This window comes from Planococcus citri, chromosome 1, assembly GCF_950023065.1.
Source record: "Planococcus citri chromosome 1, ihPlaCitr1.1, whole genome shotgun sequence".
NCBI classification, from domain to species: domain Eukaryota; kingdom Metazoa; phylum Arthropoda; class Insecta; order Hemiptera; family Pseudococcidae; genus Planococcus; species Planococcus citri.
In genome coordinates, this window is record NC_088677.1 from 79150189 (window position 1) to 79167865 (window position 17677).

A 17677-nucleotide genomic window follows, 5' to 3' on the forward strand; every position below is an offset into this window, starting at 1 on the left:
ATTTTTCAAAATTTTGAACTCCTTTTTGGGGCACAGAGGGGATTTGAGGGGCTGGACCCAGAAAATAAGTTCATATTCGTATTCAGTGACCTCGAAAACATACTACATATCGCACGTCCAGATTCGCTTTTCAAATACACAATTCAGTTGTGTGTTACTTGAAAAATCAGGCACACCCTTCCCCCTTCCCCCTCCCCCATCAACCCCTGGGAAGGATTTAGCTTAAAGGAAATGTGTTATGATTTATGACAATCAAAATTTCTTTCGAATCATCCCAATAAAAATACAAAACGCAAGTGAAGCAGTTTACTTTCGAAAATCTAATATTTATTTTATAATCCAACAAGGGAGCCACTTGAGGTGTCACTCTACGATTTGAACGGGACCGCGATTTTTGGAAAGAGCATAGTCTAAAACCCACAAAACCAAATTTTCAGCTGTCCAAGTTCATTTTTTGATTTTTGGCGAAATTTTGAAAATTCAAAATTGACTGTTTTTGGCGATTTATGTTTTTTTTTAAAAGTACGTACTTGATCAGTAAAAATGGTTAAAATAAGTCCCAAAATTAATATTAATTACCCAAATCCAAATTTTACCATTTCCAGCTATTCTGGAGCCTCAAGCGCGATTTTTCAATTTCTCCAGAATTTTGAATTTGCTCCAGAAGGCGTGAATATGCAGTTGGGCAGCTAAAAATCGAGTTGTGTATTATACTCGACCTATTTAACGAGTTAAAATCTACATTTGAGCCAATTTCGAGAGTGACACCTTAAAAGTGGTTTTTTGACCAGCTTCTTTCAAAATTGAAAAATCCAAAAAATCAAATGTTTCCTGTTTGCTTGGAAGTTTTTGAAATTCGCGCGAATCGCTGTATTTTGTCCAGAACTAACTCCCCAAATCCAAATTTCACGATTTCCAGGCGTTCTGGAGCCTCCAGCGCGATTTTTCAATTTCTCCAGAATTTTGAATTTGCTCCAGAAGGAGTGAATATGAAGTTAGGGAGCTAAAAATCGAGTTGTGCATTATATTCGACCTATATTTAACGTCTTTATCCACATTTGAACCGATTTTGAGAGTGACACCTCAAGAGTGGTTTTTTGACCAGCTTTTTTCAAAATTAAAAATCCAAAAAATCAAGTTTACTCCCAAAATCGTCTCAAATGTGTGTAAACTCGTTAAACAGGTCGAGTATAATACACAACTCGATTTTTAGCTTCCCAACTTCATATTCACGCCTTCTGGAGCAAATTCAAAATTCTGGAGAAATTGAAAATCGCGCTGGAGGCTCCAGAATGGCTGGAAATGGTGAAATTTGGATTTGGGCGAGTAATATTGGTTTTAGGATTCATTTCGACATTTTTACTGATCAAGTACGTACTTTTTAAAAAAAGCATAAATTGCCAAAAACAATCAATTTCGAATTTTCAAACGTTCGCCAAAAATCACGGTCCCGTTCAAATCGGAGTGTGACACCTGAAGAGGTTCCCTTGTAAGCAATAGAAATAAATAGAGGAAACTTGAAACACGTTATCACGTTCTTGTTCATTATTAAAGAAAATGAATGCTAGAATGTTTGATATGCCATTGAAAATTATTTTATTTACTTAATAAAGCTGACTCATTATCCCTAGTTAGAATAATGCGAGTCCAAAAATCTTATTCTTAAATAACCACGTGGGATTGAAAATGGTAAAATGATTTCAAAACTTCAATTATGAATACTTTCTGCGAATCCAATTTGTTGTTTTTCCAAGTCGAATACAGTGTAGTACTTCCTGAGAAAAACATCTCCCAAAATCCAGTCAGTAGGAGAACCGTTTTGACGTTTCTTAGGCAGTAAAGCAACGATACAGCCTCCGTCAGGAAACTATTTAACATAGAGAACAAATCGATTGAATTTTCTTTAAATTATTTGATATACTAGGAAAAATCTTGACGTACTTTTATTGTGTAGTCCTTTCCTGTAATTATGTAATCAACTTTATCAATAACCAATGTTATGTTCGGAAACTTGGGGATGTTTTCGCAATCAACCTAAAAATAATAGGTAAGTAAAGTTAAGGAAGAGTGTAATTAATGCTGAAAATCAGTAGCTTCATCGATTCCACTGATTTTTCTATAGATCATTCGTAAAACTCAAACGTAAATTAAAATTCATTTAATAGAAAATTTCAAATCGTTCCCTGTGATGGATTGACTCAAACTTCCTAAAGAAAAAATGAAGGTGTTATAGGTAATTTTATGTATTATTGTGGATTTTTTATCTAACCTGCAGGTTATTAGCATTTACAGCTGTATATATGGCGGAGATATGATCTGGTGGCCCTAGAATGGCTGCTGTACCCGTATCAACTAGAGCTGTGGTGAATGATCCTTCTGTAGAACGGTTTCCAGCGTATCTGATCGAAAATCTATTCAAAAAAAAAAAAAATGAAGCAATAAAAATTGAAAATTTCAAAACAAGATACATCATGTATCAGTACATAGATGATTACTCTGTTATGAAAATCGTCCATGATTTTCCGTAAAACTCTCCAAAATCGGAAGTGTACTTCAATTCGCCTTTAAACTTTGACTGATCCACGCCACATAACGTCAACTCGCCTCCATTTGTATCTAATGCGTTGCTGTAGGAGGTAAGTACGGTTAGTATCAGAAAAATAAAATTACACGAGTATTTTTCAATTACATTCGAAAGTTATGATGAAGTTTGTGAGTTATAAATATGGTAAAATTCAGCCATACTTGGTCAAATAGAACGAAAATTTACTATCTTTGATTCCACTTTGTTTGCAAAATTTTGATATTATGTTTTCTGATGTATTTTTGGCGTCGTAACTTAATCCCATAAGACCGTCGTATGGCTTATTCGCGTCCGTGGCGGCCATGTTTGTGGCTTCAATGAATCGTTGGTCTTTAATGGTTACATCATCTATCTGCAGTGAAAAAAAATAGTTAGAAGGGAGAGGTGAATGCCTAAGCTGAACCTACCTTTCTGCTTACACAATTTCTCCCCAAATTTCCTTGCTTTTTCCAATTCACACAATTTTGCTCAAAAATTTCACAACTTTTTGCCTACAGTTGTTTGTATTGGGTGGGAGGGAGGGAGGGGGGAGGGGTGAACCACCTCCTTCCGCTGTCTGGAAAATTTTTGAACCGAACGCAGCTAAATAGAAAATGCGTGAAAAAATAAATCACCTGGAAAAATTTCAATTGCTGACCTATATTTTTCGATTTTTGGGGAATTTTTGAAAATCAAATTCGGTACGGGCCAAAAATGGGAAAATATCAGAATTTTGCCAAATTACCAGAATACGTCTAAAACCCCCAAAACCAAATTTTCAGCAGCCCAAGTTCATTTTTCGATTTTTGGCGAAATTTTGAAAACTCAAAATTGACTGTTTTTGGCGATTTATGTTTTTTTTTAAAAGTACGAACTTGATCAATAAAAATGGTCAAAATAAGTCCCAAAACTAATATTAATTATCCAAATCCAAATTTCACCATTTCCAGCCATTCTGGAGCCTCCAGCGCGATTTTTCAATTTCTCCAGAATTTTGAATTTGCTCCAGAAGGCGTGAATATGAAGTTGGGCAGCTAAAAATCGAGTTGTGTGTTATACTCGACCTGTTTAACGAGTTAATCTACATTTGAGCCAATTTCGAGAGTGACACTTCAAGAGTGGTTTTTTGACCAGTTTTTTTCAAAATTAAAAAATCAAAAAAATCAAAAGTTTCCCGTTTGTGTGGAAATTTTCAAAATTCACGCGAATTGCTGTATTTTGTCCAAAACTAACTCCCCAAACCCAAATTTTACAATTTCCAGCCATTCTGGAGCCTCCAGCAATTTCTCCAGAATTTTGAATTTGCTCCAGAAGGTGTGAATATGAAGTTGGGCAGCTAAAAATCGAGTTGTGTATTGTACTCGAAATAAAAAAATCCAAAAAATCGAAAGATCCAAAAAATCGAAAGATAACCGTTCGTGAGGAAATATTTGATATTTGTGAGAAATCGTTGTATTTCTTCAAGAACTAACCCCCGGAGCATAAATTTTACCATTTCCAGCCGTTTTGGAGCGAGAGTGGCACCTCAAAAAACTACTCTTGAGGTGTCACTCTCAAAATCGGCTCAAATGTGGATTAACTCGTTAAACAGGTCGAGTATAATACACAACTCGATTTTTGGCTGCCCAACTTCATATTCACGCCTACGGGAGCAAATTAAAAATTTTGGGGAAATTGAAAAATCGCGCTGGAGGCTCCAGAATGGCTGGAAATGGTGAAATTTGGATTTGGGTAATTAATATTTATTTGGGGACTTATTTTAATCACTTTTACTGATCAAGTACGTACTTTTTTAAAAAAAGCATAAATCGCCAAAAACCGTCAATTTTGAATTTTCAAAAATTCGCTAAAAATCGAAAAATGAACTTGGGCAGCTGAAAATTTGGTTTTGGGGGTTCTGGACTATTCTCTTTCCATCAAGCTTCGGTAGTACCTGGGAGATTCCAAATTTTCAAAAAGAGTCGTAAAAACTGTCCAAATTGAATTCAGCTCAAATAAACGTGAGATTGCGATGTTTTTTGGTAATTCGCTTAATCAATTTGACAGCATTTTTCTAAAACCGGTTTCTTACGAGTAGGTACTTACTGAAATTGTATCACGTGACCAAATTCCATATGTCCATCCGGATACGTATGTGAGATTTTGAGGTGTTGCTTTTTGTTCCTGGTACGTTTTTGAATTGGTGTGGTCATATCGAGCATGGTCTCCTGGTATATTGAAAAAAAAACAGCTGACTGAGTCTGCTTTATGGCGGAAAATGCCAGTGATAAATTCTGATGAAAAGTTCACTTACCCACTGGACAGCTTGGAGTGTTGCATAATTTTGAAAGTACCCATAGATAAGAAGATCCTGTATCAAAATCGATATTCATCTGCACCGGCGGTGTACCAAAGGAAACTGGTCCGTAATATAGCACCTGTAGCATAATATTTAGTCCACGAATTCTTGATCATGTTAACGAGAGATTTTAAGTATAGCATGTCCAATTTTTGTTTTTTAAATCCTTACATTATCAGAGTTTTCGAGAGGAATTCCAGATTGAATGTTTGTTTCGTACGATTCCAACAACGCTGACTTCAGTGTTTCCACTGTCGGAGGTATTCTTGTTAGCGGTATCCTGGAAAACACATTGTTACCCATAAATTACTGTTTTATTACGCTGGTGAGTAGCCTGAGTACTTGCTATATTCTTGAGAACACTTATGATCTACAATCTAAATACAGGGTACTTTATGAAATGTTCGTGATAAAAACGTAAGCTTACCTGATGCCGTTTCCTGGAGTTGGAGCATGTCGTGTATGATATGCCCTGATGAAAAATATCACTAGAAAGTACGATAACTTCATTTCGAATCGAACAATTTTTCACCTTTTTTTAAAATTACAATTACAGTGATGTGAAAAAAATTATGGTTTTGTTTGATTTCCACGTCTAAAACTATAGTTATCTTTTTTTCAAAATATGCAGCTCTTTTATAGAGATTACTGAAAATTGAAGCTGCGTAGTTTTCTCATTGTTTTAAATCAGCGGATATGCAATTTCCTTTTACTCGATATTAATTTATTCGTCGCAATAAGTTTTTCAGAAATGATCATTCATAGGTATCCGGTCACTGGCTGCGATTAACGTTAATCTGCATCCTGTAGCATTTTATTTACAGGAAAAACAACAGGATTATAGTTTCCCGCTTCTATGGCTATCTTCAGTTTATGACGTAGAAGCAGTATAAGTAATCACTAATCAGTAGTTGCAAACAGGATGCTTGTGATTTTCGCATCCTGCGGGATGTTATTTCATTTTTTTTAAAAATTATCTAAATACGATTGTCAATTATACGAGTACATGACGTAGCAGCATCCTCACGAGATTTCCTTTTTCGATTCGAGCCATTGTGTGTGAGATAACCGAGGTTTTTGCGTTTGGGATTGGGTACCTATTTTTTTATGTAGATCTGGATAGATCTGGCCTTGATGAAGATGATGAAGATTGTGCAAATATGCTTCTTTAATTGTTTTTGGGGAAGGGACATTTTAAATTACTTCTTTCCAAAATATACTGGTTTTAGATTTTCTGATCCATTCTAACGGAAGTTGAAGTGCTCAGATGTGGTCACCTACCCTGAAGTGGCCACGTGATGTTCAACTGAAAAAATTAAATTAAGATCCAAGTAGGGATTTTCATGAGTTTGAAAATTTGCAAGGGAAGGTTCAATAATACAATTCGGCGGAATTTTTGCACGAGGGGTCTTCGATTTTTTTTCAAAATCAGATCATGTTTAGAGGTTATCAAACGATGACCTATGACGCAAACCGGACATTTTTTCGATTTTTTTTTGTCCGAACTGTGGGGCTTCAAAGTTCTCCGAAATGACCGAAAATGGAAAATTTCAGTTGCAAATAGCTCCGGTTTTACGTGGTATAGAATTTTGAGCTTTTTTTTTCAAATTTTTGTAGTACTTTGAGAGGGTAATCGAAGAATAGGGTTAAAAAGTACTTTTTTTTTCTTGGCTATATGGTCTAAAATGGTAACACTACATTCCAAAAGTGGTAACACTTCTGTGCTCTTAGGTGTTTACATCTCAAAACAGGACTTTTCTTATCACTCAAGAACTTCGGCGATTATTTCACTTTATTTCATAGTTTTAACAAATATTTCATTTACATGATAGCAAGAATGCAAAACAACTCACCACAGGTAAATTTAGTTCTATTTAATGTGAAATTAGTGGAAATATAGCATCGAATAAGAAAGTCCTGTTTTGAAAATGTAAACGTGCCGCGGTCTTCAACTGGAATGTAGTGTTACCACTTTAGACTATATAGCCAAGAAAAAAAAAGTACTTTTTAACCCTATGATGTCAAAATCAGTGTTGCCAATTTAAAAAACCCAAAGAACTCGATTTAAAAACTTATAATTTAAATATAACCAAGATGTCCGCGAGTAAAAATTCTGAAAAAATTCTCAGTTTTAGCCCTTTTCATGTAGAATGACACATCAAAAAATTGGACTGGCATTTTTTTCATTTTCGAGAAAAAAAATTACAAGCTTGGCACTTATTGCAAAAATACATGCTATCAGAAACCTAAAAAACGAAAATTTTGGAATTTGTGAGATATTTTACCAATATGCAATGTAGACGAACATTTTAAAAAAATTTCCCTTGCTCGCAATTTGTCAACAACGTGCTATAATTTTAAGAGTGAAACATATTGAAAAAATTTTATTGCTGTTTTGAGCAGAAATCTAAAAAATGAATATTTTTGCATTCTTGAAATATTTCACCAATATGTAGACGGAAATGTGAAAAATCCCTCCTTCCCCTAATTTGTCAGTGACATTTTTTTAAATCGCGTGTCAAGAGAAAACTATTGAACTGATATGAGTCCAATTTTGTACACTGATGTAAATTAGCGTGTTATTTCAGAATATAGTGCCTTTTTTTGAAAAAAAATCATTTTTGACCTCCTTTTTCTTAATTTGAAAATCTCTTTCCCCCTTAAAACCCTTTCCAAGTAAAAATGTTTCGTTGTACCATAGAAAAGGGTCATTTACATCTTATTTGCTATTACTGTGCAAAATCTCAAGCAAATTGGTTCATGTGGAGAGACTGTAGCCTTGTCAACGGAAATTTTAGCATGAAAATTCATTGTCAATTTGTTGGCAAATTGCAGGAGTGAGAATTTTTTTCAAATGTTCGTCTACACATTGGTAAAATATCTCAAAAATGCAAAAATTTCCATTTTTTAGATTTCTGATGGCATTTTTGCAATACCTAGTGCTAAACTTGTAATTTTTTTTCTCATAAAATTGAAAAAAAATGCCAGTCTGATATGAGGAAATATGCCTCAATTGCCTTAGCAGTTGAATGATGAATTAATATGTATAACCCTATGTACTGAAAGTATGGTAACATAGAAAACTATTTATAGATCCGTGGCTTGTAGCTCGAAGGCTTGTGCATCAAATCTCTAACCAGCAACTTTACTTGGTTTTGGCTACTTGCGATGGCTGGTTCTTTGTCAACTTACTTTCCTGTCTTAGCCCACTTTCCTAAGCGAATAATTTGTGCTGACAACGTGATTTCTATTCAAATTATAGACACTGGACCTGCGGAATAAGACAACCAACTGCAGGCCGAGGGGAACTGAAACGGTAAAGAAAAATTGAGTAAATGCCAATTTATCCCCCTGGGTGCTCTTGGCTGCGCTGTACTTCAATCTGTAGGCAACGGGGAAAAGGGACGGTAGTGATATTTTGTGTAGTGTCAATTTCTCCCGCTGTATGCTCTTGGCTGTGCTCTATTTTGCATGTAATTTATTCAAGAATTCGACAACAGCACAGCCTAGAGCACCCAGCGGGATAAATTGGCGTTACTCAGGATATTTTGCCAAGATGGCTGCCAGTTGGTTGTCTTATACGCAGGTTCAGTGTCTATAATTTAAATTAAGTCTATTATGGTACAATGGGCACTTTACTGATCTTCCGTGGCATGGATGGTACTTATCGACGAAAAGAAGCTTCGTGTAAGACATTTCTGTGAAAGTGTCTGGAATTAGTGACACCTGCTAAAGAGGCAGAAAATGCATACAGTGTCATTAGTAAGTAATTACTCTCTATTTCTATTAATGTAACATTACTTCAACACTAATTGATAATTAATAAGCTTATACTTAACATTATTATTAAGATTATTCTAGTTAGTAATGCGAGTTGTATGGTGCAATCCAGAGCTTGTATCCATTATAAAATAATCTCATAACTATTTTATATTAACTAACCCTAAAAGTGTATTTTTTCTAGTTGTTCTTTAATACTAATAAATCACAATCATAATTAATACTATTTGTCGAATGTGTGTATTTATTTGGTATTTTCAAATAGGTAACTTTAAGAGTAGGGTAGATGGTATTCATTGAACCTCTTCACTAATCTAAGCTGTCGAGGACGAGGTAATTATTCCTTCCCTAAGGAATAGTTATTGGCTTAACCACCATAAATAGGAATTAAGATAATTTCCCTCAATCCCAGTAATTATCAGTCTCACTCCATCAAGTCCAATTTTTTTATTTGTTATTCTGCATAAAAAGGACTAAAACTGGGAATTTTTTCTGAATTTTTACTCAAGGGCGTCGTGGTTATGAACACTACCTTACTATGTGTGTCGTACGACATTGCTCCATTTTTATAACCATCTAAATTTCTTTCGAATGATCCCAAATGAAAATACAGAACGTAATTGCAGCAAAATGGTTTACTTTTGAAAATCATTAACCATATAAATTCATTATCTAACGTAAGCAGTAGAAATACAGGGTCATCCAAAAAAGACTTTACCATTTCAAACGCGCGTATATAAGACAACAGTACATTTTTGCGCTGATCTCTCGGCAGCACTGAATTCTTTGATGAATTACATTTTTAAAACACTCCCCACAATGTCAGTTTGGTAAAAACGTTCGACTGCCAGAACGATTTTTGTGAAAAAGTACATTTTTACGGAAAAACTCATTTTTATCATATCACAACTTTTGAAAATCAAAAGCTTGGGTACTGGGCAAGAAATTTTTATGAAAAAGTTCAACTGTCCGCATGGATAGAAGCCAGAGAGACCCAAAATAAACACCCTCTCCATAAAATTCAACAAAAAATGAATTTTGGTGACGTGCTTGACAATCAGTTCAGTGCGGTAAAGTTGGACTGAAAAAAAACTCGTGCACAACTTGCACGATTTGAAACTTGTAATGAAACAAGAGGAATATCGGTGATGTTCTGCGCAGCACAGCATTCTATGAAGAAATTCATTTCCAAAACACTCCCCAGTCTACTACATATCACAGATATTCCTTTGTTTTCTCACAAATTTCAAATCGTGCAAGTTGTGCACGAGTTTTTTTTTCAGTCCGACTTTACCGCCCTGAACTGATTATCGAGCACGTTACCAAAATTCATTTTTTGTTTAATTTTATGGAGAGGGTGTTTATTTTGGGTCTCTCTGGAAGGAAACTTGAAACACATTATCACGTTCTTGTTCATTTAAAGAAAAATAGAAAATGAATGCTAGAATGTTTGATGTGCCATTAAAAATTATTTTATTTACTTAATAAAGCCAACTTATACCTATAGTTAATATAATGTTTACCCCAAAAATATTATTTTTAAATAACCACGTGAGATTGAAAATAATAAAGTGATTTCAAAAATTCAAATATGAATGCTTTCGGCGAATCCAATTTTTTGGTTTTTCATGTCGAATACAGTGTAGTACTTTCTGAGAAAAACATCTCCCAAAATCCAGTCAGTAGGAGAACCGGTTTGACGTTTCTGAGGCAGCAAAGCAATGAGGCAGGTTCCGTTAGCAAACTATTCAACATAGAGAACAAATCGATTGAGTTTTCTTAAAATTATTTGATACTACCCTGCATAGGTGAAAATCTTGACGTACTTTTATTGTGTAGTCCTTTCCTGTAATTATATACTCAGTGGTATCAATAACCAATGTTATGTTTGGAAACTTGGGGATGTTTTCGCAATCAACCTATAAACAATAGGTAAGTAAAGTTATGGAAGGGTTTTAATTAATGCTGAAAATCAGTAGCTTCATCGATTTCACTAATTTTTCTAGATTATTCGTAAATAAGCTCAAACATAAATTAAAATTCATTTGATTGAAAATTTCAAATGGTTCTCTATGATGGATGTGTTATGTAATTTGATTATTGTGGATTTCTAATCTAACCTGCAGGTTAACAGCATTTACAGCTGTATATATGGCGGAGATTTGATTTGGTGGCCCTAGAATGGCTGCTGTACCCGTATCAATTTGAGCTGTGGTGACTGATCCTTCTGTGGTACGGTTGTCAGCGTATCTGATCGAAAATCTATTAAAAAAAAAAAAAAAAAAATGAAGCGATAAAAACGAAAAATTTCAAAACAAGATCCATCACGTATCAGTACATAAATGATTACTTTCTGAAATAAATCGTCCATGCTTTTCCGTTATACTCCACGTACTCGAGAACGTACTTCAATTCGCCTTTAAACTTTGTCTGATCCACGCCACATAACGTCAACTCGCCTCCATTTGTATCTAATGCGTTGCTGTAGGTATTAGGTAGGTATGGTTAGTACTTATTAGAAAAATTAAAATTACACGAGTATTTTCCAATTATGTACATTCGAAGTTGTGATAAAGTTTGTGAGTTATAAATTTAAAATAAATGATAAAATTCAGCCATACTTGGTCAAATAGAAGGAAAATTTACTCTCTTTCTTTCCGTTTAGTTTGCACAATTTTGATATGATGTTTTCTGATTGATTGTTGGAGTGGTAACCTAATCCCATAATACCGTCGTATGGCTTCTTCGCGTCCGCGGCGGCCATGTTTGTGGCTTCAAGGAATCGTTGGTCTTGAATCATTAGTTGATCTATCTGCAGTGAAAAAATCAGTTAGAAGGGAGGGATGAGTGTCTAAGCTAAGCCTAGCATCCGAAAAGTGAAGATAGTATAGTTTCAGTGGCGCGGCCAAGTGATGTGTCGTGGAGAGGGGGAGAGGGGACTGAAATTTTTCAGGTTTTTTCACTTAATTTCCACAATTTTTACCCTAACCCCTTCTCACCGGTATTTTTTATGCTAATTAGCCAGCTAAAAAAATTGAATTTTTATATTGCAAGGTTGGTAGTTGGTACGAAGCGTACGTTGAAGCTTCAGAGAATTTACAATTTGCGAGGCACAAAAAATCATTTTTTAATACGATAAGTTTCAACTCCAAAATTCTGTGCTTTTGAAATTTTTGAATGAAATTTCGCACCTTTTTTCGTTGTTTTGCACTTTTTTGCTCCGGTACCATCCCATTAGGTGTTGATTCGGTTATGTTTCTTAAATTTCTGAAATTGATTTTTCATTCTTGAAAATTTTTGAGAAATTTCACAGTAGAATCAAAATCTGCCCGAGCAAAGCGAGAGCAAAACCGGTTTCTTACGAGTTAGTCCGGCATATGACAATAGGAGTAATCGCACCCCCCCCCCCGCCGATCCTCCGGGACAACTTTTTTCTTGAAGGGGACATCCTAAGGAACATTTTAAAGCAAACTTGCTGAAAAAAAATTTGGCCTTACTTACAAAATGGCGGCCATTTTGATTGACAGGTCAGCCGAAATCGCAGATTTCGCGTTTTAACATAGGACTTTGTAGTGGAAAGAAAACGAACACACGAAATGTTTTCAAAGTTTTTATTATATTTTGAAACACGAAATACGAAATTTATTCGCGGGTTACACTTTACCAAACTTGCGCGTCTTATACTTAATTGCGAATGCAGGTAAGGTTAGGTTAGGTTAACTTAACCTTTGCACGTTCAGACAAACCAAAGATCTCCAATGGTACTAGGTATCCACTGGGAGGATCAATGAGATCCCTATAAGACTAAACCAAAGATCTCCAATGGTACTAGGTATCCACTGGGAGGATCAATGAGATCCCTATTCGACAAACCAAAGATCTCAGATGGTACTAAGTATCCACACTGAGGATCAATGAGATCCCTATAAGGCTAACCAAAGATCTCAAATGGTACCGAAGCAGCCACTATGAGAATCAATGAAGTGCGGCCTACACATAAGTGAAGTTCTACACCTATGTTAAGGTAGGCCTCCCTAGCTCTTCTAGCTAAAGAAGATTAGACTTCAATAGCCCGAAGAGAACTGATTTTACCAGCAAATTGGCTGAGTTTATATACTCTGAAAAAGGTGGGTGCACTAGCTTCTCAGCTGATGAGGAATCTATCTCAGCTGTTTGAGAATTGGTATCAGCTGATTAAGATGTGTCTCAGCTGATTAAGTTCATCATAAAAATGTATGGTTAAATAAGACCTATCAGCTGACTGAGTATGCTCCTTGAAGGTCAAATGAAACAGCTGACTAATCATATTGAAATTAGTTATAATAGACTTCCCATAGGATCGCTAAGTAGATTAAATATCTGACAGTTTGTTTATTTTGATAAATCAGCTGATTGTTATGATGAATAGTTTCATTACATGTCCTATAGGATCGCTAATGGTATTTAAAGTCAAACAGCTGATTGTTTGAAAAATAGATTAGGTAGAATTTATACCTATAGGATCGCTAAAGTATTTATTTGGTTTTCTTCCACTACAGACTTGCACGAACTTTTTCAAACTTTATAAAAATAGATCGAAAGCTCATGCAAAAATTTATCACCTCTCAAAATTTCAAGTGCTAAAGTGCGTTTTTCGATTTTTGGTGAATTTTTGAAAATCAACTTTAGGCCAAAAATGAAGGAAAAAATCAAAATTTTACCAAATTGACCGAGAAAGCTGAAATTTGGGATGTACCCTATTTTCGACATGCTAAATCGATTGGAAACGGTTTCAACCCGTTTTGAGCAGTTCTGGAGCCTCCAGCAGGTTTTTGAAACTCGAAATTCCCACAAAATTCCACCAAATTGGAGTTGTAAAGCTGAAATTTACTCTAAAAACTAATTTCAATACGCTACGAAGTAATGCAGATGAATTTCAAGTCGTTTTGGAGCCTCCAGCGACTTTTTGAAAATTCCTGAAACCTCCAGCAGGTTTTTGAAACTTTAAATTTTCACAAAATTTCATCTAATGGAGATGGAAAGCTGAAATTTACTCTACACTCCAATTTTAACACCCTCTGAAAACGACTTTAGGTGTGTTTCAAGTCATTTTAGAGCCTCCAACGACTTTTTTGAAAATTACTGAAGCCGCCAGTAGATTTTTGAAACTTGAAATTTCCCCAAAATTTCATCAAACTAAGATGGAAAGTCGAAATTCATTCTGCAAACTAATTTCAATACGCTACGAAGTTGACTGCTGGTGAATTTCAAGTCGTTTTGGAGCCTCCAGCAACTTTTTGAAAGGTTGTATGATGTGTTTTTGGAAAATTGAAATTTCCTAAAAGTAGCTGGAAGCTTCAAAACTACGTATTTGAAACCACCACGTAGTCTGCGAAGTAAATTTCAGCTTGCCAACTCCATTTGATAAATTAATGTTGGGGAAGTTTCAAGTTTCAAAAATCTACTGGAGGCTCCACTCCAGTAATTTTCAAAAAAGTCGCTGGAGGCCCTAAAATGACTTGAAACCACCTGAAGTCGTCTTCAAGAGGGTGTTAAAATTGGAGTGTAGAGTAAATTTCAGCTTTACATCTCAATTGATGAAATTTTGTGAAAATCTAAAGTTACAAAAATCTGCTGGAGGCTCCAGTAATTTTCAAAAAAGTCGTTGGAGGCTCTAAAATGACTTGAACCCACCTGAAGTCGTTTTCAGAGGGTGTTAAAATTGGTATGTAGAATAAATTTCAGCTTTCCATCTCCATTAGATGAAATTTTGTGAAAATTTAAAGTTTCAAAAATCTGCTGGAGGTTTCAGGAATTTTCAAAAAGTCGCTGGAGGCTCCAAAACGACTTGAAATTCACCTGCAGTACTTTGTAGCGTATTGAAATTAGTTTTTAGAGTAAATTTCAGCTTTACAACTCCAATTTGGTGGAATTTTGTGGGAATTTCGAGTTTCAAAAACCTGCTGGAGGCTCCAGAACTGCTCAAAACGGGTTGAAACCGTTTCCAATCGATTTAGCAAGTCGAAAATAGGGTATATCCCAAATTTCAGCTTTCTCGGTCAATTTGCTAAAATTTTGATTTTTTTCTTTCATTTTTGGCCTAAATTTGATTTTCAAAAATTCACCAAAAATCGAAAAACGCACTTTAGCACTTGAAATTTAGACAGGTGATAAATTTTTGCATGAGCTTTCGATCTACCATTATAAAGTTTGAAAAAGTTCGTGCAAGTCCTATGTTAAAACGCAAAATCTGCGATTTCGGCTGACCTGTCAATCAAAATGGCCGCCATTTTGTAAGTAGGGCCAACTTTTTTTTTTAGCAAGTTTGCTTTAAAATGTTCCTTAGGATGTCCCCTTTAAGAAAAAAGTTGTCCCGGAGGATCGCCGGGGGGGGGGGGGTGCAATTACTCCTATTGTCATATGCCGGGCTAAGTACTTACTGTAATTGTATCACGTGACCAAAATCCATATGCCCATCCGGATACGTATGTGATATTTTGTGGTGTTGCTTCTTGTTCTCGGTACGTTTTTGAATTGGTGTGGTCATATCGAGCATGGTCTCCTGTAATTGAAAAAAAAAAACAGTTGACTGAGTCTGGTTTATGGCGAAACATGCCAATGACAAATTCTGATGGTATTTTACTTACCCACGGGACAGGTTGAAGTGTTGCATAATTTTGAAAGTACCCATAGATACGAGAAAGAAGATCCTGTATCAAAATTGATATTCATCTGCACCGGCGGTGTACCAAAGGAAACGGGTCCGTAATATAGCACCTGTAGTATAATACGTATTTAGTCCACGAATTCTTGATCATGTTAACGAGAGATTTCAAGTACAGTATATCCATTTTTTGTTTTTTATTCGTAAATCCTTACGTTATCAAAATTTTCAAGAGGAATTCCATATTGAATGTTTGTTTCGTACGATTCCAACAATGCTGACTTCAGTGTTTCCGCTGTCGGAGGTATTCTTGTTAGCGGTATCCTGGAAAACATAAATGATTTTTATCTATATAAGTTACTGTTTTATTCCAGTGATGAGTGGAAAAAACATGATCTATATAAATACAGTGCTTTTTGAAATGTTTATGGTATAAAGTCAGCTTACCTGATGCCGTTTCCTGGAGTTGGAGCATGTCGTGTATGATACGCCTTGATGAAAAATATCAATAGAAAGTAGGATAACTTCATTTCGAATCGAACAATTTTTCACTTTTTGTAAAAAATGACAATGGATGAGGATGTGAAAAAAATTATACTTTGGTTAGATTTCCTCGTCTAAAACTATACTTATCTTTTTTTGAAAATATGCAGCTCTTTTATACCTAGATTACAGAAAATGAAAGCAATGTATTATTCTCATTGTTTTAAATCAGCGGATATATAATTTCCTTTCACTCGATATTAATTTATTCGACGCAATACGTATTTCAGAAATGATCGTGTAGGTATCCGGTCAGTGGCTGCGATTGACGTTAATCTGCATCCTGTAGCCTTGTATTTACAGGAAAAACAACAGGATTATGGTTTCCCGCTTCTATGACTATTCTCATTTTACGTCGTAGAAGCATTGCAATGCTATTTTATTTATTTTTTAAAATTATCTGAATACGATTATTTAACGTAGCAGCATCCTCACGAAATTTCCTTTTTCGATTTGGGTCATTCTGTGTAGGATAACCAAGGTTTTTGCGTTTGGGATTGGGTATTTACTTATTTTTTGTGTAGATCTGGATAGATCTGGCCTTGATGAAATGCTTCTTTTGGGGAAGGGAAATTTTTAATTTTTTTTTCTCCAAAATACTGGTTTTAGATTTTCTGATCCATTTTAATGGAAGTTAAAGTGCTCTAATGTGGTCACCTACCCTGAAGTGGCCACTTTGATGTTCAACTGAAAAAATTAAATTAAGATCCAAGCAGGGATGTTTATACTGCGCTCATCAAAAATAGAACTTGCAAATCCGGTCTCCGAAAGTGAGACTAAAATGAAACTGAAAATGAAACTAATTTTTGGCAACAAATTGGAAACTGTTTCAAAACATTTTTTTCTGGAGTTCTAGATACAGACTACCTTGTGAGGTTCAGACAGAACGACATTGGAAAGCCACACTAATATGGCAATGACCTCAAGAGGACAGACAGACAGACAGACGACCTTGAAAATGTATGCTGACAGATCAGTGACCTGAAGAGGTCGGTCAGATGGGTCACTGACCTTAGTTAGTGACTTGAAGAGGTCAATCAGACAGGTCAATGGCTTTTGAAAGGCTAAACAGGCAGATAGATGACCTTGGGAAGCCAGACAAACATTCAGACAACCTCGATAAGCCAGAAAGGTAGGCAGACGACTATGAGAAGCTTAGGCCAGCGGCCTTGAAAAGCCATTCCAAAGTGGCAATGACTTTCAAGAGGCCACATAGGCCGGCAGACGGCTTTGGGTGAGATGCCGACAGGTCAATGGCCTCAAGAGGCCAGACTGGTGGATATACGACCTTGGGAAGCTACACCGGTAGGTCAGTGACCTTTAGAGTACGAACACAAAGGTCAATGACCTAAGACGGCACCACACATGTGCCTTTGGGGAAACACACAAACGGGTCAGTGACCATAAAATGTCAGACGACCTTGAGTGGCATAGCCATTTGTCTTTGCTGAGAAGCCAAACAGACGGGTCAATGACCTTGAGAACTTTGGGATGTTATATAGACAGAGAACATGTTCTTGAGAGGCCAGGCACACGAGTCAATGACCTTGAGCGATTGAAGAGGCAGGTTAGTGACTTTAAAAGGCCAACCATACAAGTCAATGGCTTTGAAAGGCTAAAGAGGCAGATAGATGACCTTTGGAAGCCAGAAAGACACTCAGAAAACCCAGATAAACCAGACAAGTAGGCAGACGACTACGAGAGGCTGAGGTCAGTCACCTTGAAAAGCCAATCCAAAGGGACAATGACTTTAAGAGGCCATATAGACCGGCAGACGGCTTTGTATGTGACCTACTGGCAGGTCAATGAC

The 17677-nt window shown here is 35.9% G+C and overlaps 2 protein-coding genes and 1 long non-coding RNA gene across 3 annotated transcripts in view; 1 reads left to right on the plus strand and 2 right to left on the minus strand.

The window, feature by feature from the left end:
- Window positions 1–17677, plus strand: part of LOC135835928 (uncharacterized) — a 174679-nt gene that overhangs the window by 1889 nt on the left and 155113 nt on the right. The gene's annotated exons all lie outside the window — the stretch shown is intronic.
- On the minus strand, window positions 1573–5526 carry LOC135835742 (uncharacterized). The gene is made up of 9 exons (XM_065350154.1): window positions 5329–5526; window positions 5073–5181; window positions 4857–4980; window positions 4649–4770; window positions 2746–2936; window positions 2496–2627; window positions 2270–2411; window positions 1942–2034; window positions 1573–1867 (listed from the first exon to the last, which is right to left on the minus strand). The coding sequence occupies exons 1-9, from the start codon at window positions 5409–5411 to the stop codon at window positions 1709–1711; spliced, it is 1155 nt and encodes a 384-aa protein (XP_065206226.1). The 5' UTR covers window positions 5412–5526; the 3' UTR covers window positions 1573–1708.
- LOC135835734 (uncharacterized) lies at window positions 10131–16000 on the minus strand. Its single transcript, XM_065350141.1, has 9 exons — window positions 15772–16000; window positions 15540–15648; window positions 15308–15437; window positions 15101–15222; window positions 11303–11493; window positions 11032–11163; window positions 10802–10943; window positions 10508–10600; window positions 10131–10425 (listed from the first exon to the last, which is right to left on the minus strand). Exons 1-9 carry the CDS (start codon window positions 15852–15854, stop codon window positions 10267–10269), a joined length of 1161 nt encoding a protein of 386 aa, XP_065206213.1. The 5' UTR covers window positions 15855–16000; the 3' UTR covers window positions 10131–10266.